Here is a 27763-nt window from a genome sequence, read left to right on the forward strand (position 1 = left end):
TAAATGTAGAAATGACATTGACATTTATAGAGTTATACTTCAGAAGGGTTTTTGATCCTACAAACAAAGAAGATGAGCACCTTCTCAACATAATGCTGGTGGCAAGCAAAACGGCCATGACTATAAAATGGTAGAACCCAAACACTCATACAGTACGTTGGATGACTGGGTTGATGTAATGCATGAGATATTTGTAATGGAGAGATGAACATTTTCTTAGAGACATTGGTATTTGAACATTGTCCACTTGCCAATGCGAATAAACTTCTTTACTGTAAGACAGTGCCTCATACTCCCTTTTTCAAATCGCAAGGATGGAATAACAATATCCAAATTATTTACCAGCCTGACTATTTATACTTTAGCAATAAGATCAGAGTACCAAGGGGCCTTTCATATTTTGTAATGTGTTAAATTAGTTTCAATATTATTTTCAAACATTTAAAATCGCAGTTACTACAATGCATTGGTAACAGGTCCAACAAAATGGGATACATGGACACGTTAAATCTAAAATGGCACATTTTCGTAGAAAGACCCTTTGTCTTTTCTTTAATGCTCATATCATACATTTCAAATAACATCAGCAAAAAAACATAAACATGCCTGGCTGTTCCAAGCTCTTGGAGGTGCAGAGAGGAGCAGTTTCATTCAAGACTGGCCATGGTCTCTGTTCCATAGAGATCTTTATTCACCAGCAGCCCTACAACAGACATCAGCCCAGTCACGCTACCGGCAAACCTCCCCCAACACAGAACTGCACATGATGCTATTGCCACAGAGGAGCTTTTACCTGTAGTCATAGCTCAGCAGTAATTATACCTGTACCACACTCACACAATGGCAGGACTATTGTTATGGATGAGCTCTCACCTGTACTCATAAAACAAGATATAGGCGGAGTTTGACCTCTGCCTCAATACAGTCTTCTGGTCCAGCTGCTGCACCCTCTCGTCGTCAAATGAGAGCCAGTGTGTGTTGGACTCACAGCTCTCGCAGATGTAATGACCTGCAGAATTACACAGATGGATGTTCAGTCTTTGCTCAATGTGACTGTAATAGTGGGTTAATCATAGACTGAAAATGTCTGTGGATCAGACTGTGCATACAGGGCCCAGGAACATGTGAGTGTGGGCTTTGTGCCTCCAGTGTATCTTACCGTGTCTCATATTCGACCCAATGTGGGACAGCACACTGGTGATTCTATATTTGTTCTAGGAGACAGAAGGTAGAGACCTACAGTCAGAAGGAGTACACACCCAAACCCTAACCCCCCATCCTGCCCTATCCCAGACCACCATTATTTTCCATCAGCGCTAACAACAGCAACCTGCCATTATGGCAGATTTAGGCTGTGGAAACAATGTTTTCAGGTTCCTTAAACAATCAGTGATGTACAACACTGACTAAAGGTGCTGAAATGCACTAAAAACCAGCAGACACCACAGCAATCCAGGACGGCAGTTTGAGATCCCTGCCTGTCAGTGATTATTAGATAAATTAATGTGGCAGCCCCAGGGAGGAGCAGACTTTGGCTACTGCCATTCTACTCTTTCACTCTTTCTTCTCCTCTCTTTCTCTCTCTCTCTCCCTCCTCCTCTCCTCACCACAGAGTAGCTTTTCTGCTCTATTCTGTTGGGTGTACATCCCTCCACAGGGTTCTTCTTTTCAGCTTCAGGGGAACCAAACAAAACCAAAAACACCATCAGACCTCATCTGTACGACCAAAGATTCTACACACTTACCTCTCAGCTTGGGATTGCAGGTTTCTGTGGTCTCCTCTTAACCAGCAGCCAATACAGGCCATGGAACCAAGGTGTATGGACCTCTTACCAAAACAACTAACTAATTAAGACTTAAGTGTGGAAACACACCAAAAACCCACAGACACTGGGGCACTTTAGTAGTACACTCTGACACTCTGGGCCTAAATTGTTTTCCAAATCACAGGAAGTGAAATTGGTTGGAATGAGTCTGAAGCATAAAATACCTGCAAAGGGAACAGCATCCCCTGGTGATGGGGAGGTTTCAAAGAAATCCCCATGGGTGAGGTGGGGCTTGGCCGTCCCTGGCAAGCGAACGTTGGCCGTGCTGTGGGCCTGCAGGCTGAGTTGTGGGGAGATGTGCAGACGATCGTGCAGCTTCACCAGGTTCCCTCTGGAGTTGAAGCTGAACCGTTTCAGCTGCACAACCAGCACTCTGCACAGACGCACAGAGGAATCCTTTATTTAAACCAGGTAAGTGGTCATTTAACCGGCCCAGATGTGTTGAAAGACAGAAGGACTGAAAGAGAGGGGAGGAGGCTGCACTTACCGAGGCAGTGACTGTAACGTTGGCTCCACAGTGGCCAACTGCCCAGAGCACCACTGGCACCGACACTCTACCTCATAGCCCTGTGACAGCAAAGAACAGTAACACAGTCAACACAGAGCTGACAGCCCTGTGACAGCAAAGCACACTAATACACTCAACATGGGGATCACAGACCACAAAACACAGTAACATACTCAACACAGAGATCACAGACCACGAAACACAGCAGCACACTCAGCACTGACCTCGTACACCACAAAGCATAGCAACACATTCAACACTTGGCTTGCACCATTTCAAAGTCTCCCTGGTGGATACTTACCTTGAAGTAGAGGGCCAAACTGTCTTGTACGGAGCCCCCAGGGACTAAGTCCACAGACAAGCAGTTGTAGGACTCCGTTCTACGCACCTTCTCCCCGCAGCTTTGGAGAGGGAACCACAGAGACACAGAAATGAACACTCACATGCAGGGCTGGGGATGGAGTCAGTTCCCATTAAGGAAATTCAACTGTTCAGTTTAACCGAGCACATGGGAGAGACTGCACATGGTGGCTCACCTGAGGCACGTTCTGGTGGTCAGGAGGTCAAATTCAAAATTTCCCTCAATGGAACAGGTGTAGGAGTGCAGCCCCTCCCTTGTCCTCAGGGAAACGCCCTCCTCTTTAAGCTGGGACAGGAGAACACTGAGGAACTCATGAGCATCCTGCAGTGAGACAGAGAAAACCCATGAGAGAAGGAGAGGGTGTTAGGCTTCAACAGTGACCTGGTCCTAGCCATTGGAGTCTTTTGTGTTTATGAGCAATCTTTCCTATGCTACATCATACACCATATTTCCTCAATCTTGATTTGCTACTTAAAGCACAACTCTCTCAATCTCCCTTTAACATAAAAATTTGAGTCAATCGATCTGTCGAAGAAGGCAGCTACTTTATTGACATGCATGTAGAAAACATCTTATTCATGCCGATGTTTATAAAGGTTACGGAAAATTGGTGCCTGTATTTTTAAAAAGAATCTTGCCTATGGGAATAAATATCGGAAGAACACTGGGGTGCGTGTTTGTGCGTCTGTGTGTGTGTTTGTAGGTGCGTGTCTCTCACCTGCTGCTCGGTCCCACAGAAGTCGCTGAAGTTTGTCGCGATGGTCTGTTTTAAGGTTTTCAGCAGGCTGATTTTTTGCCTGCTGTGACTGGCCCTTGCTGAGTGCAGATCTGCAAGGCACCTGCAGGGGGCGAGAGATGCAGCAAGCAGTCAGATAGTTGCCACTTGAGTTTTGTGGAATTAAGGCTGGAAGGAAACCCAGCCAGCATACACACTGCAGTCTGAGGACCATGGCTGGGAACCCATACATTTGATACTGCAATCGTAGCAATATAATTCTTTAATGAAAAAAGAACTTATAATGGGGACACAAAAACAGTTTTCAGCTGTCATTCACAAACGTTTTTCAATAAACATAGTTAAAATGTATTTTCATGTGATTTCTTGGGCTGAGTACATTTTTAAAAGCAGATAAACAGACTTCCCATAAAATCCACAATACCTTTTCTACCATCAATCCATAGCCAATACAAAAACACTGACATAAAAGTGCTGTCCATAACAGCACTAATATCTGCAGATCAGTAATGATAGATATCTACATACTTCAGTAAAGCTGTCAGATTTGACCTCCAGCAGCCTTCCTCTCCCCTGATGTCCTGGGAGAAAATTCGGAGACTGAAGAGACTCTGGAGGGTTGCGTTCATGTAACAGGTGTTCCCGATGTTTGGAAACCTGTGGCAAAGACATGAACACATCCCTACTCTGTTACTGTGTGGAAGTCAGATAATAATAATAGGATGCAGCGCATTCATTCCATTGTGCAGCTTGAATAAACTGATTGTGATTCTTACCCAAGAACAGTGTGATCAATCGTATTCCTCTGGGTCTCCTTCTGGATGCTGTGTTCCTCCTGGAACTTCCTAAAGCTTTGGAATGCCAGCCTATGGAACAGAAATGAGTATAGAATAAACACAATAAATCAATTTTGCTTTTGTAAATTGAGTGCCCGGGCAGCAAACATAAGTGGCAAAATGAAATTAAACGAAGTGAAGTGAAAAACACTACCTTTGTTGTTTTGTGCAGTCAATGGACAGAGCAGCATTTTCTACGCAGACAATCGGAAGAGCTGGCTGCTCTGCATGGCTGATGTTCTGGACTGATGTCTGCTCTGCACGGCCGATGTTACGGGTCGATGTCTGTTCTGCACGGTCAAGGCTCTGGACCGATGCCTGCTCTGCACGGTCGATGGTACGGGCCGATGTCTGCTCTGCAAGGTTGATGTTACGGGTCGATGTCTGCTCTGCGCAGTGGAGAGTCAGGACTGGCTCTTCTGAGCAGTGGACTATCTTTGTCCCCTTCTTCCCTTTCTTCAAAGAATGTTTCTTCTTTTCTTTCTTCTTTTGTTCTTCTTCCTGCTCAGTATGACCAACAAACACGGATGGCAAATCTGTGCAATCAATTTTAAGAGCTGCTGCACACTCAATGTCAACAGCAGGTTGTTCTGCGCAGTCGATGTGCTGGGCCAAGGTTCGCCCTACGCAGTCAAAGGTCAGGATTGATTGTTCTGAGCAGTGGACTGTCAGGGACACTGACTTTTCCTTTGTCCCCTTCTTTCCTTTCTTTAATGACCATTTCTTCTTCTTTTTCTTCTTTAGGTCTTTCTGCTCATTATGATCATCAGTCAGGGATGACGACTCAACGCAGTCGATGGTGGGCGTTGGCAGCTCAACGCAGTCGATAGCGGGCTGCTCAACGCAGTCGATGGCGGGCGTTGGCAGCTCAACGCAGTCGATGGCGGGCGTTGGCTGCTCAACGTAGTCGATGGTGGACGTTGTCAGCTCAACGCAGTCGATGGCAGGCATTGGTTGCTCAACGCAGTCCATGGTGGGCATTGGCAGCTCAGCGCAGTCGATGGCGGGCGTTGGCTGCTCAACGCAGTCGATGGTGGGCGTTGGCAGCTCAACGCAGTCGATGGCAGGCGAAGGCTGCTCAACGCAGTCGATGGCGGGCTGCACAACGCAGTCGATGGTGGGCGTTGGCAGCTCAATGCAGTCGATGGCGGGCTGCACAACACAGTCGATGGTGGGCTGCACAACGCAGTCGATGGCGGGCGTTGGCTGCTCAATGCAGTCGATGGCGGGCGTTGGCAGCTCAACGCAGTCGATGGCGGGCTGCTCAACGCAGTCGATGGCGGGCGTTGGCTGCTCAACGCAGTCGATGGCGGGCGTTGGCTGCTCAACGCAGTCGATGGCGGGCGTTGGCAGCTCAACACAGTCGATAGCGGGCTGCTCAACGCAGTCGATGGCGGGCGTTGGCTGCTCAACGCAGTCGATGGCAGGCTGCACAACGCAGTCGATGGTGGGTGTTGGCAGCTCTACGCAGTCGATGGCGGGCTGCACAACGCAGTCGATGGTGGGCTGCACAACGCAGTCGATGGCGGGCGTTGGCTGCACAACGTAGTCGATGGTGGGCTGCACAACGCAGTCGATGGTGGGCTGCACAACGCAGTCGATGGCGGGCGTTGGCAGCTCAACGCAGTCGATGGTGGGCTGCACAACGCAGTTGATGGTGGGCGTTGGCTGCTCAACGCAGTCGATGGCGGGAAGCTCAACGCAGTCGATGTCGGGCTGCTCAACGCATTCGATGGCGGGCGTTGGCAGCTCAACGCAGTCGATGGCGGGCATTGGCTGCTCAACGCAGTCGATGTCGGGCTGCTCAACGCATTCGATGGCGGGCGTTGGCAGCTCAACGCAGTCGATGGCGGGCATTGGCTGCTCAACGCAGTCGATGGCGGGCGGCACAATGCAGTCCATGGTGGGCGTTGGCAGCTCAACGCAGTCCATGGCGGGCTGCACAACACAGTCGATGGTGGGCGTTGGCAGCTCAGCGCAGTCGATGGTGGGCGTTGGCTGCTCAACGCAGTCGATGGCAGGCGTTGGCTGCTCAACACAGTCGATGGCAGGCTGCACAACGCAGTCGATGGTGGGCGTTGGCAGCTCAACACAGTCGATGGTGGGCGTTGGCAGCTCAACGCAGTCGATGGCGGGCTGCACAACGCAGTCGATGGTGGGCGTTGGCTGCACAATGCAGTCGATGGTGGGCGTTGGCAGCTCAACGCAGTCGATGGCGGGCATTGGCAGCTCAACGCAGTCGATGTCGGGCTGCTCAACGCAGTCGATGGTGGGCGTTGGCTGCTCAACACAGTCGATGGCAGGCTGCACAACGCAGTCGATGGTGGGCGTTGGCAGCTCAACGCAGTCGATGGTGGGCGTTGGCAGCTCAACGCAGTCGATGGCGGGCTGCACAATGCAGTCGATGGTCGGCGTTGGCAGCTCAACGCAGTCGATGGCGGGCATTGGCAGCTCAACGCAGTTGATGTCGGGCTGCTCAACGCAGTCGATGGTGGACGTTGGCAGCTCAACGCAGTCGATGGCGAGCGTTGGCTGCTCAACACAGTCGATGGCGGGCTGCACAACGCAGTCGATGGTGGGCGTTGGCTGCTCAACGCAGTCGATGGCGGGCGTTGGCTGCTCAACGCAGTCGATGGTGGGCGTTGGCAGCTCAACGCAGTCGATGGCGGGCGTTGGCTGCTCAATGCGGTCGATGGTGGGCGTTGGCTGCTCAACGCGGTCGATGGTGGGCGTTGGCTGCTCAACGCAGTCGACGGTAGGCGTTCGCTGCTCAGCGCGGTCAAAGGAACGATCAGCCTCTCTCATCCATTCAATGGTCAGAGCTGGCTCTACGCAGTTGAGGGTAACATCAGACCCCTCCACGGAGTCGGTGGTACGAGATGCTTCCTTTACGCCGTTGATGTTAAAAGCCGGCGTCTCTGCGTAGTCGATGTTAACAGCTCGCTCGTCTGCGCAGGCGATGATAGGAGTGGGTACCTTTACGCAGTCAATGGTAGGAGTTGGCTTTTTCAAACAGTCAATGGTAAGGTCTTGCTCAGTGCATTCGATGTTAGGGGTTAGCTCCTCTGCGCGGGCGATGGTAAGAAGTGCCACTTTCGTGCATCTGATGTTAAGAGCTGGCTCAACACAGCTGATGGTATCTGCTGGCTCGTCTGTGCGGTTGATAGAAAGCGATGTCTCCCCTGCACAGGTGAGAGTTTGAGCTGGCTCTTTCACGCAGGCGATAGTAGCAACTGTTTCCTCAGCGCAGGCAATAGTAAGAGCTGTCTCGTTAGCACAGTCAATAGCAATAGATGTTTCTTCCGTGCAGACGATAGTAACAGCCGGCCCCTCCCCACAGCCGATGGTAACCGCTGTCTTCTCGGGGCAGTTGTTATTTAGGGCCAGCTGGTCTGCAGATGCTGACTGTGCCTTCTTTCCTTTCTTCCCTTTTTTACATTTCTTCTTAGTCTTCTTCTTCTCATCATCCTTTACCTGGGCCAACGTGTTTTAAAAATTATTAATCATATAAATACCTGTTTTCCTGACACAGAGATAGTGTTTTACACACCACAATATGGTACATCGTTCTTGTCATTTGAATGAAGAATATTGTTTTACTGCCAGTAAAATTCATTATGTAAGATCATATTTTATAATGAATTTTACACCCTAATTATAGGTTATTGACTTCTGTTTACGTGAAACTATATCCTAAATAATTCTACAATAAAACATACCCAACAAAATACTCTAAACTGAAAAATGCTATTCAGAGAAAATATGTTTGCATTTGATTATTTTTAAAATAGCTACTCCATTATATATAATATTAATCCCAGGTCTGTTTTGTGCAAGAGAACGACTTATGAGATGAAACCAATATATACGAATTTACAAAAAGGCGATACCATGGACAATTAAATATAAAGATTAAGTACTTACCGGACAACAACATAAAAATGAATACTTGAAGCTCATTTTGGTAGTTTGCAGTGTTTCGTCTTGTTCAGTGAGCTGAAGTAGTAATGATCAATGATGAATTGGTTGTAAATTTTCAGTGTACATGTACGTCTGTGACATCATTGTGAAGATAAAAGAGCGAATTTACAATGATTCTTATTTCACTGTGACGTCGGTTATTTTTGCATTGTGTTGCCTAGAAATGTTCGATACCTTAGTTACTAGTGTGTAAACAGACAAGTTTCGTTAATAAACTTAGTTACCGAATTTCTACTAGCATGTACGTTTCTATCCCTAGGTGTTATGATCAGCATTACTGTAACCAAATAAAATTGTTGTGTTCAAACTCAAATTTACATTTGAAGGACACTGTTTTTGACATCTCGACAGCATTAAATCAATGACCTCTTAGAACGCAACGTGTTATTATTGTTCAAAACATCCGAATTCCGGAATTAGTTTTTAACACCATATTTAGAAACGGTCGCTAAGTAACAACATCTCTTCATAACAACCAAGTCTGGCGTGTATAGATCATAAATCCCCAGTCTATCCAGTTCTATATGTTTATGTTCGGTTTTATGTGTTTTGTTAATACCGCTTTCTGACTCGGAGGCTGGATGCAGTACATTCAGTGCAGTACAGGGTCAGAGGCTGACAATTACCCACTGCCGTCAATGACATGCGGCACAGTGACCCACAGAAGTAGATCCACCTTGGATTTTCATAGACCTGTAGGGATGCCCAGACCAGTGAGCAGGCCAATCCCTCCCGATCCTCCGTTAATTCGAACTATGCATGCGCGCATTTAACGATATTAAATATGTCGCGAGAGTGTAGGCTACTTTAAAAGGGAAGATTTGCCGCAGAGTGAATCAAATACATGCTACGTTTAACCTATGGTGCTTCCAATCAGTTGATTTGCGAAAGAAGGGCTGACAACGATTGCTTGAGTTAGAGCTTGACCAAGCAATGTAGCATACCTGTTTTGTGACATTTCAATACAATGCAGCAGGTGCCTGACGCTTGTATATAAATTAAATTATGTGCAATTGTCCTGAGTCGTGTTGCAGAAACGCATGGTTTCAGGCTGACACCTAAAAAGAAAATCAATGGCAGGAAGTTTTGCATTATTGGCTTAGCTTTAATTCCTTCTCGGTGACAAGTTTTTAATTACTGGATTAGCCCCAAACTGGTGGTGTCGTTTGACCCACTGTTACAAATGGAGTTGTCCATTGAATCACATAAAGGTACTGTAGACAAATTGAGAAGTAATGTATTAGAGGTGGTTTACTATGGATGTTTTAATATCTTGAGTGGGTTCGAAGAGAAATTGGCTATTTGAAAAAACACATTTTATTGAGTGGGTTCGAAGAGAAATTGGCTATTTGCAAAAACATATTTTACAATATGGCACTATCTATCCATCCATCCGTTCATTATCTATACCTGCTTATATTCTGAGCAGGGTCGCGGCAGTGCTGGAGCCTATCCCAGTATGCATTGGGTGAGAGACAGGAATACCCCCTGGACAGGTCACCAATCTGTTGTGGGGCACACACCATTCACTCAGACACTCATACTTATGGGCAATTTAGAGTGTCCAATCAGCCTACCTGCATGTCTTTGGACTGGGGAGGGGGGGGATCCATATATATATATATATATATATATATATATATATATATATATATTAGTCCAATGTATAATATCACTTCTACTTTAGGGCATTATTTGCATATTTTTATTTGTAAGGATTTCTTGCCAAAACTATTTTCATGAAAGTCCAAAAATAAAGGGTCATGGAATAGAATCAATTTTGGCTTACTGTTAAATAAATAAAATAGATACATATATATGCAAATGCAATAAAATACACAGACTTACTGCAGGATACATTATTCTTATTTTGAGGATGAAGATTTCTTCCAGTATTTTCCAGTTACTAAACACCAGTATGTTTTCACATGTATAACCTTTTTTTCGTAAATGCACCACCAAAACATTATCATACACTAATGTATATGCTTGCATGTCAAATACTTAGAAGGCCAGAGAACGTGAGGCAACTTTGAGCTCCAGATGGCTCTAGGCTGCCACCACCTGACTTTCATACAGTATAACATAGGCAATCGGATTATGAATTCCTTGAGATGCCTCGGGCAAACATGAGGCCACCAAGCATTTGTATTTAAGTTCTAGCAAATTTATATTCCATAAATACAAAATCTGGGTCCTAGGGACATACTGCCCCACCACAGACTACTGGGGATGCACTGCCCCCCCCCCCCCCCCCCCCCAATCTCTTTATGTTCATATTTACAAAGAGGAACTTGTACATTTTCATAAAAGCAATTCATACCGTTTATTAAGATGTCAATTACACCTTATCATTCTGGGGAGAATTTTTGAAAAAGCCTATTCCTCAAAAAAAAGAAAAAAAGTGTGCTTTTATTCACCCCAAAATACAACATACATATTCCCAATGAAGACAATAGTCCTCCAATATCCTTATTTAACAAATCTTTACTCTACTTGAAACAAAAACAACAGACTGTTCAACAGATATCACTGATTCTGAAAATATGCAGACATTCAGTTTACAAAATAGAACAAATGATTTATCGTCGGCGAGAGTCCCAAAAACTGAGCGGTTTTCACAGGAATGCCGTTTCAAAGATGTGCGCCGGGAAGTGAAAGGCTTCTTGAGTGACGGGCGGGGGGCTGCGCTTATGTCTTCACAGCTGTGTCTCTCGACTTGTAGATCACTCCCCTGCTCTTCAGCTCCCTCACGACGCCTACGGAGAACAGAAGAGCAAACACACCTGGCGGCTTTAGAGACGGCTGGCGGCGTGCGGCATTGCTTTAGAGACGGCTCGCGCAGCGCGGGCTTATTCGGCACGGCCGAGGGACAGCGCTTTTTTTTTTAGGTGGCCGTTCAAAGAATTCCGGGCGACGCGCCCTGCCTTCACGCTCCCGCATAAAAATCACAACCGCCTTTATGCCTCGGAATGAGGAATGCCGTTAAGTGGAAAGAGAAAAAAAGACAAAAAAAAAAAAGACACAAAAAAACCTGCTGGTCTCTTGTGCAGGAAATGCTGCCCATTGTGTTTAGGAAAAGAAAACAAACGTAAGCCTGCGATATTTGTTTTTCGTTTCTTAAATCTGCATCAAACTTTTGACCATTTAACTACAGCATTAGCGAGAAAATCCCACAAAATGAACCCACAAAACATAATCCCTCTACACACAAATACATTTGAAAGTTTTACATTTTTGCAAGAATACTGAACTACAGACAATCTTTGTAAGGAGTAGGGAAAGCGCTGTGGTTTTCTCAGTAAAAGTGTAAAGCAGCAACCAAACCTGAACAGCAAGGTTGCTGTGCAAAGACGACTGCATTTCACAGGGACATACCTGGAGGTAGCCGTCCTGTCACTGTTACAGCATAGACTCCAGGCTTAAAGTTGCCTGAAAAACAAATATGCAATTGAATAACAGTCCCGAGGAAATTTCTGACATACAAATGTCCTCCCCCCCCCCATCTACACCTTTTCCCTATTATTAATTGTCCTATTACTCTTTTTACGGAAATTCAAAGAAAGGTGCCACAACACACCTTTTATAGCAAGATGACTCAAAACAAATATATGACTTGAGGAATTTCTCATTCATAAACATGCCTACCACATAGCTTGATAGTATTATTGATATCCTTCTCTGACCTGCCCACCTAGTTTACATGCTTTAGTCCCCTTATACATGAGACAGCAAGCCTCTGCCATATATGTAACATACAACTGCAAATACTTTATATTCATTAAATTGCTGCACACCAAGAAAGGCAGAGCCTACAACTGAAAAGCGACTTTGAATAGAGCTCCCATTCAAGCATCATTCCTGTGCGTTGACACAAATATATCTTACTGATTCTTTGCCATTTGGCCACCCAGCTGTCCTCCGGGCTCATCATTGCTATGACCCTGGGAGGGGAAAACGAGGTCAAGGTTCAGAGCACTTCTATGGCCATATTTGTTTACTTGCATATGCATGTTTTAAAAAATATATATAATCATTATTTTTTTTACAAAAATGAAACCATACCCGTCAAAAGAAGAACTCGTGCACTCGTACACCATCTCCCTATTTCCTTTCATCTGGAGGTAGGATTCACAGTTGTCGCAGCCATCATATTCAAACTGATCAATGGTCTACAAGGGAGAAGGGAAAATTCATTAGTCCTTATAGAGGGGCTGTGTTCCACTGTCTAATTCCTGTATCGCTGTTTCTCAGATATAGCCTACTTCGACTGTATGGTGTTTGATTTACAGGTAAGCAGTTCGGGGTCTTGTTATCAAACATTGCCATTGTGAGCATTTCGACGGACACAATTTTGGAATTCGCTACAATTACAATGTAACCCTTCAAAGAAGTAAAGCACCAATACACAAGTGAAACGTATTTATAATTTATATTTATATAAACTATGACTATGCACAATCTTACCCGAAACTAGCAAAACCCAACACATGGTAACGCGTGTTCCTATACCAGTTTACACCATCAAACATACAACTTTTAGATGAGCTGTTTTATGTAGGCTACATGTACAGTAAGATAGCAACCAACCCGTTTAATACAATTCGAGAAAAACAAATATTTTCTATTCAAATTTTATTATGGTATCTGAAGGGATAACAGCTACCCAACGCACAACTGCCAGGCATTAGACTAGCTAACGTGTTTGGATCACACTTTGGATCCCAAATTAAATCATTATAATATAATAATAACAATAATTTAAAAAAATAGCCAGCTATATTTTAGAACCCATGTACACTAACATAACGTTAGTGATGTTTTTACCTGATCATTCTGTCAGCTGGCAAGCTAACTAGCAGCCCTGCAACGTAGCTACTAGCAAACTAGCTAGCTAACAAGCTAACTAATTCGCTGATTTCTCCACCAGCAGTTATATCGACGCCATTACCTTAACGAGGGAGCACAAGAGACAAGCTCGTAAATGCCGAAGGTCCTTGGGTACCGTTTCCAGGGCCATTCTGGAGCGAAAATTATCTAAGGTAACTGATTAAAAAATATTCTCAACTAGCTAGCTACCCCCCCTCTGTTTTGCCGTATGTAGCAGTAAATTGCAGTTCCGGCGGCATGAAAACACGTCATAAATTTGCGTAGAAGCACTTCCCTGGGTGTGACGACACACTCACGAATCCAACTTCATTGCCGATGTGACACACTGTACCTAGTTATTTTTCTGCAGTCTATGGGTTATATAATAATAATAATAATCATCATCATCATCATCACAAACCCAGTACAGGATTACCATCAGTGCACATGAATAGTTGACAAATAAAATAAATATATTATACATTTTTATTTTGCTGGATCAGAGAACTGTATTTTGTGAATAAGGTACAGACCGTCTAAAGATTTTAGATAGTTAGTTTATTGTCATTCCATCTCCTTACAGGTTATGCAAAGAGTAGAACGAAATATAGTGCCTCCGGGGCCATAGTGCAATACTTAAAAAAATTAAACAAGCAGTAAAAACAACGCAATAAAAACAGAACGTACAATAATAAAAGCAGTAAACTTAAAAACTTCACTTAAGATGAAGTGTAAAAACAGCAGAGTGTCTGACTGTTAAAGTGCTGAAGTGCTTATGTAAGTCTAAAAAAAACCTTCAGGTAGGACAGTTCAGAGACCAACAGCCTGTGGAAAAAAGCTGTTTTTGAACCTGGTGGTTCTGGTCTTGATAGTTCCAGAAGGCAGCGGGTAAAACATTCCTTGAAAGGGGTGTGAGGAGTCCTTCATGATGCTGCGGGCTTTTCTTTTACACCTTTCTGAGTAAATGTCCTTGATGGTGGGGAATCTGGTTCCGGTGATGTACTGGGCCGATTTCACAACCCGCTGCAGGGCCTTCCTGTCTGCAGCTGAACAGTTCCCATGCCAAACAGTAATGCAGCAAGTCAGTATGGACTCTTATGGTACACCTGTAGAACCTGGAGAGAATGGATGTGCACAGCCCAGCTCTCTTTAGCCGTCTTAGGAAGTACAGGCGTTGTGCCTTCTTCACTAAGGAGGAGGTGTGCTGGCTCCAAGAGAGATTGTCTGTGATGTGCACCCCCAAGAACTTAAAACTGTGTACTGTCTCCACAGTTGTACCATTGACCTGTGCGGGAGAGTGAGTCACTCCGGCCCTCCTGAAATCGAAAATCGTCTCCTTTGTCTTGTCAACATTTAGAGAGAGGTTGTTGTCTCTGCACCAGATCTCAAACTGTCTCACCTCATCCCTGTAGGCGGATTCGTCGTTGTTGGTGATGAGTCCCACGACTGTGGTGTCATCAGCATACTTGATGATGTGATTGCTCTGGTGTATAGCGATACAGTCGCAGGTTAACAGTGTGTACAACAGTGTGTTAACATGAATCCATCCATCCATCCATTATCTATACCTGCTTATCCTGGTAAGGGTGACAATGGGTGCTGAAGCCTATCCTAACATGCTCTGGGTGAGAGGCAGGAATACACCCTGGACAGGCCACCAATCTATCACTCACACACTCATACCTATGGGCAATTTAGAGTGTCCAATTAGCCTACCAGCTTTGGACTGTGGGAGGAAACCGGAGTACCTGGAGGAAACCCATGCAGACAAGGGGAGAACATGCAAACTCCACACAGAAAGGCCCAGGCTGGGATTCAAACCCAGGACCTTCTTGCCACCCACTGCACCACTGTGCCATCCACACAAATCCAGAATTACATTGTTTTATCTTGTACAAAAATGACAGACTTTTGGGCTGGGGGCTCTAAAACAACAGTATATTGACAGTGTTAATGATTTAAACACAAAATATGACAGACAATTGTCTCAATAGTACACTGTTATCCTGCTTTATGTCGACTCCCTACATTTAGCTAGTATTGATTCTTAAGTGCAGTTATTAAGGATAAGGTTATATAGGCTTTAAATAAACAAGTCAGTTCACAAACCTCTAGAGGCAATCTTCAATTACATAAATTAAGTGCATTCGCTAGCTCTACTAGTACATGACGTCAGATAAGCCACTATTTTTGCACACCATACAGATTAATTTATAAGATTAGTTATACTCCACAGCTGTCATATTTGCTGCCAGTGTTTCTTTTATTTGAGATCACGTCTGAAATGCTGGTGTACTTACTCTATGTGCAGTTCTAGCTCGAGAACTTTGGGCTCCTTCGGAATTCAAATGGGAACGTGCACCAACGGTTCGGGAACACTTTTCAACGGTTCTGACGAGTAATTTGAGAATATCATGAGAAGGGTCACATTTCAAGGCATTACGGGTACTTAAAAATGTAGATATTTCACAAAATTCTCTTAAAATGTGTAAATATATATTAGCCGACTTGCTGATTGTGCTGCTTACTGTACGATCGAGCGATTGCTGATTGATTTAGCTTGATCGCTCGCTTAACCGTAACTATACGTTAGCTATCGAAGCTAAGCTAGCTAGCAATCTAAAAAGTAAGAACATATAAATATTGAATGTTGATCGTTATCATAAGAGTCAAAACATGGTTAAATGAGTGAATGATTATTTTATTTTTGTTTCTTTGCCTTCATCTAGCTGTGGATCATCTGGAAATGGAAGAGGCATTCTTCACCCTACCGATTAACCCCAACAACTTCCCCGCGAAACTTTGGTGTCTAGTGAACAACCCGAAGAATCGCTCGATCCATTGGGATCACACTGGCCAGGGCATCATAATAAATCAGCAGTTGTTTGAAACAGAGCTGTTATCCCCAGTGAAGTCCATTGGGGAACCGATTTTTAAAACCACAAATTTTACGAGCTTTATTCGTCAGCTAAACCTTTACGGATTCAGGAAGGTAGAGCTGAGTCCCGGTAGCGCGGACAAATTAGGAGACGGCGATCTTATTATAACCGAGGGGGTACAGCAACAACAACACCGCTTCCAAAACCCCAATTTCAAACGAGACCATCCTGAATTGCTTGTAAATTTAAAACGATTAACCACCAGCAACAAGGCAAAACTTGAAGCCGGATTAGAAGTTAACTGCAGACCCCCGAGTCGCATTCAGCGACTTTTATCCAATGCACATGAAGAGGACAAGAGCAAAATAGCAAAACATGGTAAGAGATGAATGTTAAGACTCAGAAGGGTAGAAAGTAATTAGGTAGTAACCAAATTTGTGCTTTTGGTTTGCACAAAATTCGTGATTTTTACAGATCTGTTTACTTTGCACAATTGATAAATGTTGATATCTTCTGTACAGGTTCAGTGTTTGTCGGACAGGTCCGTCGAGGATTCCACAACGGTAACTCTCCCCCCTATCAGTACCACCCTAATAGACCGCATTCACTGAAAGGCTATGACCGGACCCCAATCCCACAGCGCGCCTGGGTCGTGGGACATGGCGATTCCGCTTCCCCCACAACTTTTTTCACGGACAAAGGGATCCCAGTGTCAGTCATTCAGCGTTTTCCCAATGACACAGCTTGCTCGGCACAGTCCAGCCCAACCACGAAGCATGTTCAACAAGGTTCACAAGGCCTGTTAGCTCCTGGACAAAAATACAACAATTTTATCCCTCATCATGCCCAATTTGGCCCTGGATTTTATACTACAGGTAATTCAGCCAATTTTCTTGTGTTATAATATGCATGTATATGCATTTCATATATTTTTTGTAAAGGAATGGTCACTGAGAATACAATGGCATAACTCGGTAGTTTCCAATCAATCATTGTAACATCGGATGCCACCAATTTGTTTATTTTTTTGTGATTGACTGCATTTTTTTTTATAGCAGTGTGTCAGTGCTGTTCCTCTGGGTCAGTAAATCCCAACATGACAGCATGTGTCCACCAGCCGACTTCATCTTTCTCACAATATAACTATTACCAGGTAGGTGAATATTAACAATACCTTCCCCTGTTAAATAAAAGCATACACGAGTGGTGTTACCCATAAACAAAAACATTCTTCTGTGAAACTGTTTCAAATGTTCCTATATATATGGAGAGAAAATAAGTATTTAGATACCATTTGGGAATAGATGTGTAAACGTTTTGTATGGGTCTTCATCATAAGTCAAGTGCTCCATCATGGACATGTCATGCTTTCTATATTTTTCAATACTGTTTTAGCCCAACTACTCTATGGGGTTCTTGCACCCTGGTAGCCAGGACTGGCAGAACAGTGGAAACGAAGATGTCAAGAAGAACGACGTCAACCTGGAAACGGTCTTCCAGATCGTCGACGAGCTGCAAGTTTCCCCCAAACCTTCCATGGTCAAAGTGGAAAGTCCCGAGGAGTCTGAAGTGACGTCTGCATCAGAGCAGGAGCTTTCCACGACGGTCAGTCTGAGCACGATCGGTACTGCAGGCAGCACTCCAGAGACGGTCTCACAGAACGAGCAGGAGCGGAGATCGCCGTCCCAAGAGTCCGGCCAATCGGCTCCTTTGGATTTCTCACAGAGAGTGAGTGAATTCGTTTAGTTGTGTCCATGGTGTCATTCATGATAATATGAGGATGATCAGTTGGCTAACAAACTGATTTCTGACTAAAAAAAAAAAGTTTCTCAATCTTTCCATCAGTGCACACTATCTTCAGGTTGCAGGTTTTAAAAAAGTAACTAACCAGTAAAGCCATTTGTTTGTATGTTTTCAGGTGTTGAAGAATGTGGAGAATCTTTCCAGATGCCTTGGAAAGACATTGGAGGCCTGTCCGTCAGAACCCAGCTGTAAACTAGAGGAAGTGTCAACTTCCCCGAGCAAAACCAAAGACAGGAACACCAGACAACAAAAGCCTCTTGGTAAGATTTGCTGCATTACAGTTGCCATGCTATGGGGGACAGTCTGAAGTTCACATTCTAATAAACCTTTGGTGCCTCCATAGAAGTTTCTGTGTAATATAGCATATGATAGCAAACAATTTTGGAAATGTTCTACAAAACAAAAGCCTTTACTAGATATCCAATGGATAGATATAATTTTTTCCTTTTATTAAATAAAGTTTGTGCAAAGCTATTTAAAATATATGCTGTCATATTAGGTTTAGTGGCCCATTTAAAATATATTCTGTTTTATACCCCCAGATCTCTTGGTTGAAGTGGCTTGCAAACAACAATCCTGAACATGAAGAGCAGATGACCTTTGAAACACCGAATCCAAACAAATGTCTCAGTGATCTTTATATTTTATCTTACAACACTGGTCAAGCTTCCTCCTGCCAATGACCTGCAATGAGAATAAGAATATTTTTCATTTACTCCAAAGGCACTGAAGTTGGTTTAATTAGCTCATAGTTATTGAGTTATCAATCAAAAACAAGTATTTGCCTTTTCATTAAAATGAAAATACCATGTACATAGTTCATCTTAATGGGTCTGCTGTTGTTTTTTAGAGTATTTATTCTAACTTATTGTTGTATTTTCTTACATTGTATTTTATTCATATTTCAAGCATATTCCGTAGTTTTCCGTTCAGGTAGACGACTACATTGGCCACGGTGATATTGTGGTATTTTTAGGGCTGTATTTGTGAAGGCATGTCATTGCCTTTTACTTCTCGCTTGAGGCTTATAGCTGACATATTTAGTATAACTGCAAGTTATCCAGGTAAATACAATGTCTCATTTATTTAATGTTTGGTAGACATTCTTGAAGCTAATACATTGCTTATTTTAAATAATATATACAGTACTGAATATTGTTGATTGTCTAAAATTGTATGCAATATTGTTACTACCATCTAAGATATACATAAAACATGTTTAATGACCAAATTCTGTTCTCAGCATTTTATTTTCAGCACATCTGACTTTGATCTAAATTTTAAAATAGATTTTTAAAGAATATTGTGCTTTTTGTGGTGTCATTACAATCTAGTGCCATTATAGATTGCTGTTTTCCATTATATTCTGATTTAAACAATGATTTGGAGAATTATAATGTATTTCAAAAGTTTTTTCAGCACTAGGTTTATGTAACTTCCCAAAGGAGTCATGTAGCAATTAAGCTCAATGGTCTGTTAAATGCAAGGCTTTTCCACTTTTAAATCAAGAATATATTGGAGCAAGTATTGATGAGGTTTGTTACGATTAGTTTATTTAATACTGGTCCCCATATGAACATGTGTCCACATATGCATGGTATATACAATATTTTAGCTAGCATTTCTAACCTTTTTTGTATTAAGTTCTGCGTGTATGATTTTTTGTCATACATACAGAATTTCTTGAATTCTGGTAGTTTTTAATTGTGGTAGTTTTCAATGAGCTTTTCAAGCAACCCGTCTGACTATTTTCTGTGTGTGTGATGTGTGAGAAAATGGTGGGACTGGTTTTCTAACACTGATGTAATATTTCAAGAGGGACTCTAGATGGCGCTTGATTTCTACAATAAAAGGTAAGCGTTGTGGAAGCAATTCAAAGCTGAATGTATTGGACAATTGTCAAAATATCCACATTATTTTACATTTTTGAGGCGACCCATCAGTGCCAACCCTTGCTTATTAATGCTTCATTATTGCTTTGATGGGATGTACTTGATGTGAATAGTATTACTTTAAAATCTGAATTTATTTTTTTAATTTTGCAGGTCTCAAAACTCTTATAGTATATTTAGCTCATCATAGCAGGACATACTGGTAAAGCAGATATAAACTAAGGCATGGAGTGGCAAGTAACATATCGGTGATGTTTGATTTTATTTTATAATTCTGAAAATATATAAATCATGAAATCATGTTCATGGTTGTGATCTCACTTGAGGAAAATGTAGTAATGTTAGATAAGAATTGATTGCTATCAACTGCAGGGGATGAACGACGTGCTAGATTCAGGTTGCTTGCCCATCTAACGACAGTGACAATGAATCTTCTCGCCCTATGCCCGGAGACATATCTTTTTGCACAGCCTCCATCGTAACAAAACTAATTTCCATGGCAACATGTCCCTATTCCCATCCTATATTAGTTTAAAACCACACAGTGTGCCAACTGTTCCATAAATTGAGATATTTTAAATGATATAGGCTACATCACAAATCCCGTGTTAATTTGTGTCATGTTTACATTAACAAGTGTGAATGTTACAGAAAAAACAGGTTCAAAGATAGGCGGTATTTCATTTGTGCAGTCTCTGCTAAACTCTCCCATCAGTAATCTAGCACAGAATGTTGGGGGAAAAACTGAAACTGCGATGGGAAATCCAACTTTTTACCTCACATAAGTTTTTGGGGACAATTCTGCCAGTAATGAGGTGGCTATAAGCATTTACGCACTAGCGATTTTAGTGAGTGGGGTACATTTTTGCCTTTGGAATTTGAGTACTGGTTTTGGGTAAATGCATTTTATTTTGTCCCTGCAAGGGCGTGGTGTATGGAGGGGAGAGAACTAGGATAAGCGTGATCGTGGGGAAGCTGCTCTCCCTGGCCTTGGGTTGGATGCGTATTTTTGGTTTATGCTATGAAAGCACCCTACTGTTAGTTTGTATGGTGCAGCTAAAAGCAGCAGAAGATGACTCAATATTGCCTAAAGCTGAACGGAGACTCTAATGAATAAAAGGGATACGAAAATGGAAGTGTTATTCCAAAATAGCATTTTGTGTGTGCGTGTACGTGTGTGTGGACATGCATTCATGCGTGTGTGTGTGTGTGTTATTTTCATTCAGAAGCAAGATATAGCAACTTAAAACCTTACACTCTTGCCTATACCATATAAGAAAGCCACTGATGTGCTTAATTGATACTTGTCTTCAAACGACTCTGTTAGATACGGCATTAAACATGTTAGCACACAGCTAGCCACCTACTTTTGCTTTTATGCAAATAAACCTCTAAAATTAGCTGTATTGCTGCAATATTCTAGTGTAACCCAAGTGAACTAGAATTCCGAGAAACTGAATGAAGCGTTAGAAGGAAAATAACATGTTTCAACAGTATGTTTAGGGTGTTTAAATAGAGCATGCTGTCACTTATTTAAAAAATTACTTAAAAAAAATGTAATTCCAATGGATTTAATCTTCTGAATTTGTCCTCTGAACAAGAACAATTCTGAATGAATTACAATTTTGGCAAAACTTTTTCTTCATTTTTGTTTAATCTCTATTTATTCAATAAGGCTCCTGAAAACTGGATTCTCTTTGCAGTAATGCCGTGGGGAATCGAAGTGGGTTTGAATGCAAGGGATTGTCTAGCCATTCTGCTGTAGTGAGCGATTAGGTGGCCAGTTATGGAGGCCAGTTTTTGAGGGAATTTGGCCAGGATGAAGGGGTTAAACCCCGACTCTTTCAAAAAAGTGTCATGGGACTTTTAACGACCTGAGTAATATCAGCATTTGGTGGTCTACTTCACTTTTGGGAAGCCTTGCATTTTCCGAATTTCCCAGATTCGCTGAGCTACGTGTGTGCAGCTGACTCTGTCTTTCCAGTAGAGGGAGCACGATATCACTTTTTTGGTTAGTGTCGCCCGTGGCTGTTCCAGCTCCACCCTCGGTGACAGGCAGTCAGCAGGTAGACGGTCAATGGGATCCCAGGGGAAGGAGGCTAAGGAAACTGGCAAGGAGACATTGCAAATGTACAGCGTTTCTTCCTCACGTATTTTACATCTGGATATTTTCAAGATTTTAAGGATTCACTCTGAAGTACTTGTAATTTCTTGTTGATTGCAAACCAGTTTTAATCTGCTTCTGAAAACCTACTGAAGTTTGGTACTTTTTCTGCAGTTTGTACGCCAGCGCGAAAGGATTTCGTTTCTGAAATTAGCTCATTTAACCTCCCGGGAGACCTGAGGAAATGATCACCGTGGAAGTGACACAAAACGGCGAACACGTTTTAGATGCAGGGGAAATATTAGCCATCAACCGCCATGTGGATACTTTGGGCACAGAAAATACACGTGATTTAATTTGGTTAAATTGAACTTGACTTGCTAGCTAGCTCATTACTTAGCTATCGATAGCCAGCTAACCATTGCAACGGATCCGTGAGTTAAACATTTCATAACGTACCTCGCCAGCTAGCAACAAATAGCTAGCGAACTTTTTGGAGATATTTCGCTCAAGACCTTTTTTCTGTCGGCGTAGTGTTACAAAGTGCAAATGAAACAGGTTGTTTTCACTAATATTTTTTCTTTGTACATTTCATCAGAGAATGCAATTTTTTAAACTACAGGTTCAAGCATGATGGTTTATTCCAGTGGTGCTTACAAGTGACGAACCCTCGACTTTCAAAGTTTTGGAAATGTTCTGTTCGTGGTGAAGTTTTCCCCATTTCTAGTTGCTTTTAGAAAGGGGGCTGCATTTGAAGGATTTTCTTGCACTTTTAAAAAATCATATTTCTGCGATACTATATATTTCAATGGTACATTTGCTTTTATTTGGAGTCGAACATGGATTACATGGAATACGTTTGATCTGATTACCAATTTCTTCAACAGTTTATCGGAAGTTTAACCGAAGGCTGCTTAGCAAGAAAAGTTTGCCTGTCCGTTTCCAGACATATACTTGCTGGATACCGCTCACGACTAAGACAGAACGCAATGTCAATCTACAGCTCAAAAATGTGGACAGAGATTGTTGTGGTTCCAGCAAACCGGAGTACGTGTCAGTGCGGAGTATAAATCAATGCACACGTTCGACAAGGTTCATAACTAACGTGCAACGCTTGTTTTGATGTTATTTAAAATATTCAATCATTGTTTTGAGTTTTACTGGGCAATGATCATCCACAGTATGATCCACAGATTTCTCCCAGTTTTTAGTTAACTACTTTTTTTCCATCCCACGCATATATATTCGTTTTATATATGCTTATTGCCTTTTGTTGCAAAAAATTCCTTTTTCATAGCAGCAAAGATGTCTATTTTTTGTTTCTTTTTGTGCAAAAGCTGTTTGTGGAGAGAACTTTCAAACTGGCGCTGCACCAGGAGACCTTAAACCATGTATAAACGAAGATTTTAACACTGTCCACGTGCACGCAAATTTGGATATAACAATTTGCATATTATTTTGCAGGTTGCAGTACACTTAAAGGATAAATACATCGGGAGTTTTTTTCGGGTCTGACTTAACGGTGTAGGCTGACAGCTTTGCAGTGCACGATGTGCGGCTGGGGCCCGCCGCTGCAGCCGGTGCAATGACCGTTTCTCAGCGGCGATTGGCCGGGCTCTGGCCTTGGCTGCTAATGGCGGCCCTGCAGGTGGTGTTCGGGCAGACGGGCCTGGAGCTGGCAGCCGCGGTGGAGTCGGAGCGATCGGCACCCAAAGCTGTCATCAAGGTGACACTTCTGAAACAAGAAGCGGGGAAGCCTATTACTCTAGAAGGGGTGTTTGCCGGATCCAGTTTGAGAGGTTCTGCAGAGGGAAAATTGATGCAGGTGGGTGTTTAAAAAGGGTGGATGGCGGTCGCACTTACATAATAGTTTTGTACAACCCCCCTCCCCCCTCTGAAATATTGTCACAAATGAATTTATTTTTTGCTGTTGTGTTATTTCTATATAATGTTCCTAATTAACAGGACCAACTCATAAAACGTATTTATTTGTTAGACATTATCTACTGACAGTTAGGATACATTATCGCATTTTACACCTGTACAGTTTTGTACGATTCAATATGTGAATGATCAAGATGAAACAAATGGCTTGGCTGAGCGTTTATTTCAATATTTATGTTTTTGACGTCACTGTACAGTTACAAGATACATGTAAATTAATGTGTGGACGATATTTGTTTTCAAGGCGAGATATATGTTTATACCACTAAAAATCATTCCACCCATTCCATTTAAAAAGATATCATGCTGAACAAATTATTTTACTTGTTGCTTCCCTTCGGGTGAACTTGGGGAACGTAGGCTCTGTTATATATATACTGGACAATTTGTTCATCAGAGTTTGTCACCATGTATGGTATATGCATTACAAGCATGTGCATTGTCAATATTGTCTGAGAGAGCATGATGCAAAACCTAAAAACTTTTTACATTTTCAGTTGCATAATCACTCTCACCAGCTATACATTTCTACCACGGATGGCTCATAGCGGATGCAAATGGGTCAATAGTCAATTAGCTGTTCAGTCGCCCTGATCATACAGGGTGGATGATTGTTGAAACTGCAGGTCTGCTTTCTTTCCACTGAGCTGATGTTCAGTCTGATACAAAATGAAATTGGGTAGTGTGTCTAGACACAGAAATGTTCTTCTCTTTATAAGGGTGTTTTGTTTAACTTCTAGCAGGTGTGTGAATTTGCCTCAGGTTGATTCCAGTTCTTGGGTTGTTGGCCTATGAACAAGTACCACAAAGAGAGGCTGACTGGTTTTCATTGAGAAATCAATAATTATCATTGTCAGATGTTGCTAATTTAAAAAAAAAAGAAAGGGTACATTGCTCAATGTGCATCTTCATTTCTGACTAGCAGCTTGTTTGGACAAGATCCCTTCCAAGTGATGATTCTGTTCTTTATCTTGGCTGAACCCATTAAAAATGATGTAAACGTTGTGCCATTTTAACCACAAATACCCCGCGATCCTCAGTCCAACCACCAAGTCTTTTCCTTTCTTGAATTCTGTCTTAAGTCGGGGGTTGGCACCGTCTACCAGTAATGTTTTACTGCCTGCGTAATGCCCTGGATTTTGCCTGATATGTGATCCGTTGATAAATTGTGTGCGACAAAAGAATTCCACTTTTTTTTTTTTTTTTTTTTTTTTTTTTGAGTGGATGTGTTGACGTACAGATTTATTATCTTGGGCTTTTGATTATATCCCGGTGTTACTACTAGTAAGTCTCACCCAATAAAACGTTGGCTATTAGCAGTGTCAGCGTTCGCGCCTCCGGTCCTTCTCAGAGGTGACGGATTTTCTGTGTTGTAAACCGTTAGGCCCGCGCTGTTCAGTTGCCAGAAACTGCTCATTTTTACAGCTGATTGGACTGTGACACTTAAGGTATCAAAACAGCGAGGGGCTCAATGTTATCTTGTCTGCGGCTTATCAGTTGGAAATACGTAGTTTTCCCTCTTTGGCTTGAAATTGACCTAAGGTGGCAGAAATGGGCAGATTGTTGCCGGGCTACAGCGTCTGGTGGTTTTTGGTCAGCGTTAGCCGTTAAGTACTCAAATAAAGTCAACACTCTGAGAGGAAGTCACTTCACCTGCTGCAGGTACGGGCGTTAGCAATTCGTCACTGCATTCGAGAGGCAGCTATAAATTTAAAGGCTCAGACCCTTCAGGGGTGGGGTCGCCAAATTCTGCTCTGTGGGCTTGGATGAACTCCTCAGCTGAACCCGTCAGTAATTAAATGATAAATTGATATCCTTTACAAAAGCACTTCTAGCAACTTCAGTCATGAGTTCCACAGGGTAAACTGTGCACGCATTTGCATTTCAGAGGTAGGCTATAGGTAGACTATACTGCTGTATAGTGGAGAGATTTATGTTTTATGTCCTTGAGAATGGGCGCGGTGAGTGTGTGAAGTAGCCTAGCATAAACTCTCAGGGCTCACTCCTGGCAAACGCAAGGAACCGCCCTGAGTAGCAAACCAGATGCTCCAGTCTTTTGGATGGTCCGCGCACCTTAGCTGATTAAGAACTCAATGGGCTTTTCTGGTAGAGAAAGCCATGATATGCGACACCGCTGCGCGTGTAGCCTGCGTTTGGACGAAGGGCTTGATGGTGATGAAGTGTTTGTTGATATATTTGCTCCCTTTAGCTTCTGATATGTATTTTTAAACATTGTTTACGAGCACTCCGGTGGTGAAAGGTGTTTCATGTCGCCGCGAGCATTTGGAGAGGCTTCTGTTAGCGTGGGCTGCCGTCCCTCTCTGAATATCGTTCTCGTGCGAACGCAAATCTGCCTACATGTTATGAGTGCGCGTTGTGTGGAGTTAAACGGCGTGGTTTCCATTGCGTGTGACAAGTGGACGTGGTATTAGAGCACAGTATTAGAAAATGAAATGAACAATTTAAAATGAATGTTTTTACGAGAAAAAAAAAAGCACAACCATATTTTACTATTATGGCTTCGTGCAAAGGTTGGTTGATTTTGTTTTCATTTAACTGCCTCTTGCTTTGTGTTGTTTTTGAAGTTAAACGGGATGTTTTTCCTGTCTATGTGAAAAACAGGTCTTTGGCAGTCACCAGTGTATTCATTTGCATTACCAGTATTATATGTTGTCCTATTAGAATGGCAAAGGGCTGTGTTATTCGCAAATCATTTATGGCACTTTTATTTCAGAGTGAGGTTGGTCATAATATGACTTCCTAATCTTCCATCACAATAATAAGCCCACACCAATAAGCTCAGATTGTTTGGGTTTCTTTGTGTGGAAAATAAATTGCCCTCCATCAGCTCTGATTGACCAGAGTCGGATAGTCCCGAAGGCCATAATGACAGTTATTTCTGTAGCTGCGCCCTGCGTTGTACAGAGACACGGACCAGATGCAAACGTGACGCGTTTTAGCCGCGGCGACCTGCGTGTGAGGTGGTAACGTGGCGTGGAGAGGCGGCTAATGTCTGCCCGGGATGCCTGTTATTGTGGCGGCGTGCTGGAGCTGTGCGGTTGGCTCTTGAGAGAGCTGGCTGTTCTGTGAAGTGTTCTCGGTAGCTGAGCCGACTTGTTCAAACAGGCCGCTGTTACCTTGTGTCTCTGCTTTGTGCTCCTGTCCTCAGGGGGAGGACAGGTAATTCAGAAGCGCCGCTGCGCTCTCTCTCTCTCTCTCTCTCCCTCCCTTCACCCCCCCCCCCCCCCCCCAGTCTTTGAGGAACAAAGTCGTTCTGCTGGCATTTTATTTTTGAGGGGGGGAAAAAAATGGCGATTTAGGGTGTCGCTCCATCACACCTGTTTTGAAGAATTTAAACGTGGCCTAGAGGTCTTTGTTCACATCTGAATCATTCGCAGGGCGTGTCCTGGAGTCTTTTCGGGTGTACTGGGCTTCCAGAGCGCTGGGGAAACAAGGCATTAAGGAAACCAAAACTTTGTCGATGAGTCGCGGTGGTTGTTTATTTATTCCCTTCAGATATCAGGTGTGCCCGACGTGTAGGTCCAGAGTCTTCTCAAAACTCGGCTCTCGGTTGTAGTGAAGTTTGACAACCGGTTTTCACAACCGCCAGTCGTCACAGCCATCATGACCGCATTTCAGCTTCTTTTGGACGTTGTTACTGTAGGGTACTGGTTGCTGACCCGTGTTTTGCAGTTGTTTTTAAGTTGTTTGTGAAAAATGTCAGTCTAAAACTGACAGAGGCTGCATGCCAACCATGTGCTAAATCTAATAATAACAATGATAATATTTATGTCCTTTTTATTACTGTAGTTAGTAATACGGAGTTGGGGTCAGTCCAGTACATCAATTCATCTACAGCATACTGTATACAAAGTAAAATTGTATATACATTCTGAAGATGATTTTCCAGTAACTCTTAAGTGTCGAGGGTATTTAAGTACACACGATTTCTAAAAAAGAGCAACTGTAAATCTCAGTGTTCATTCACCCTGTCAGTGACAAGCAATTAAAGGATTGGAGATCT

At 43.0% G+C, this 27763-nt stretch overlaps 4 protein-coding genes across 5 annotated transcripts in view; 2 read left to right on the forward strand and 2 right to left on the reverse strand.

Moving 5' to 3' along the window:
- Positions 1-1203: 1203 nt before the first annotated feature.
- On the reverse strand, positions 1204-4075 carry LOC118236564 (ubiquitin carboxyl-terminal hydrolase 37-like). The gene is made up of 7 exons (XM_035435056.1): positions 3960-4075; positions 3414-3534; positions 2871-3016; positions 2636-2735; positions 2314-2393; positions 1991-2199; positions 1204-1214 (listed from the first exon to the last, which is right to left on the reverse strand). Exons 1-7 carry the CDS (start codon positions 4058-4060, stop codon positions 1204-1206), a joined length of 768 nt encoding a protein of 255 aa, XP_035290947.1. The 5' UTR covers positions 4061-4075.
- A 6482-nt stretch (positions 4076-10557) lies between these two features.
- Positions 10558-13384, reverse strand: supt4h1 (SPT4 homolog, DSIF elongation factor subunit). The gene is made up of 5 exons (XM_035432240.1): positions 13200-13384; positions 12314-12420; positions 12137-12192; positions 11627-11680; positions 10558-11007 (listed from the first exon to the last, which is right to left on the reverse strand). Exons 1-5 carry the CDS (start codon positions 13266-13268, stop codon positions 10940-10942), a joined length of 354 nt encoding a protein of 117 aa, XP_035288131.1. The 5' UTR covers positions 13269-13384; the 3' UTR covers positions 10558-10939.
- A 2088-nt stretch (positions 13385-15472) lies between these two features.
- On the forward strand, positions 15473-18983 carry hsf5 (heat shock transcription factor family member 5). Of its 2 annotated transcripts, none has more exons than XM_035434826.1 (7): positions 15473-15562; positions 15847-16374; positions 16518-16871; positions 17052-17149; positions 17392-17724; positions 17915-18059; positions 18342-18983. In XM_035434826.1, the coding sequence occupies exons 1-7, from the start codon at positions 15532-15534 to the stop codon at positions 18377-18379; spliced, it is 1527 nt and encodes a 508-aa protein (XP_035290717.1). In that variant the 5' UTR covers positions 15473-15531; the 3' UTR covers positions 18380-18983. The 2 variants fall into 2 exon arrangements, with proteins under 2 accessions (XP_035290717.1, XP_035290718.1); XM_035434827.1 differs by having other exon boundaries at positions 17055-17149.
- Positions 18984-21775: 2792 nt separating this feature from the next.
- LOC118236565 (E3 ubiquitin-protein ligase RNF43) overlaps positions 21776-27763 on the forward strand; it is a 97781-nt gene continuing 91793 nt past the window's right edge. The window contains exon 1 of the mRNA XM_035435057.1: positions 21776-23620. Coding sequence (XP_035290948.1) covers positions 23381-23620 — 240 coding nt within the window. The 5' untranslated portion in view covers positions 21776-23380. The remainder of the gene's footprint in view (positions 23621-27763) is intronic.

The sequence above is a fragment of the Anguilla anguilla genome, chromosome 9 (genome assembly GCF_013347855.1).
Source record: "Anguilla anguilla isolate fAngAng1 chromosome 9, fAngAng1.pri, whole genome shotgun sequence".
Classification (NCBI taxonomy): Eukaryota; Metazoa; Chordata; class Actinopteri; order Anguilliformes; family Anguillidae; genus Anguilla; species Anguilla anguilla.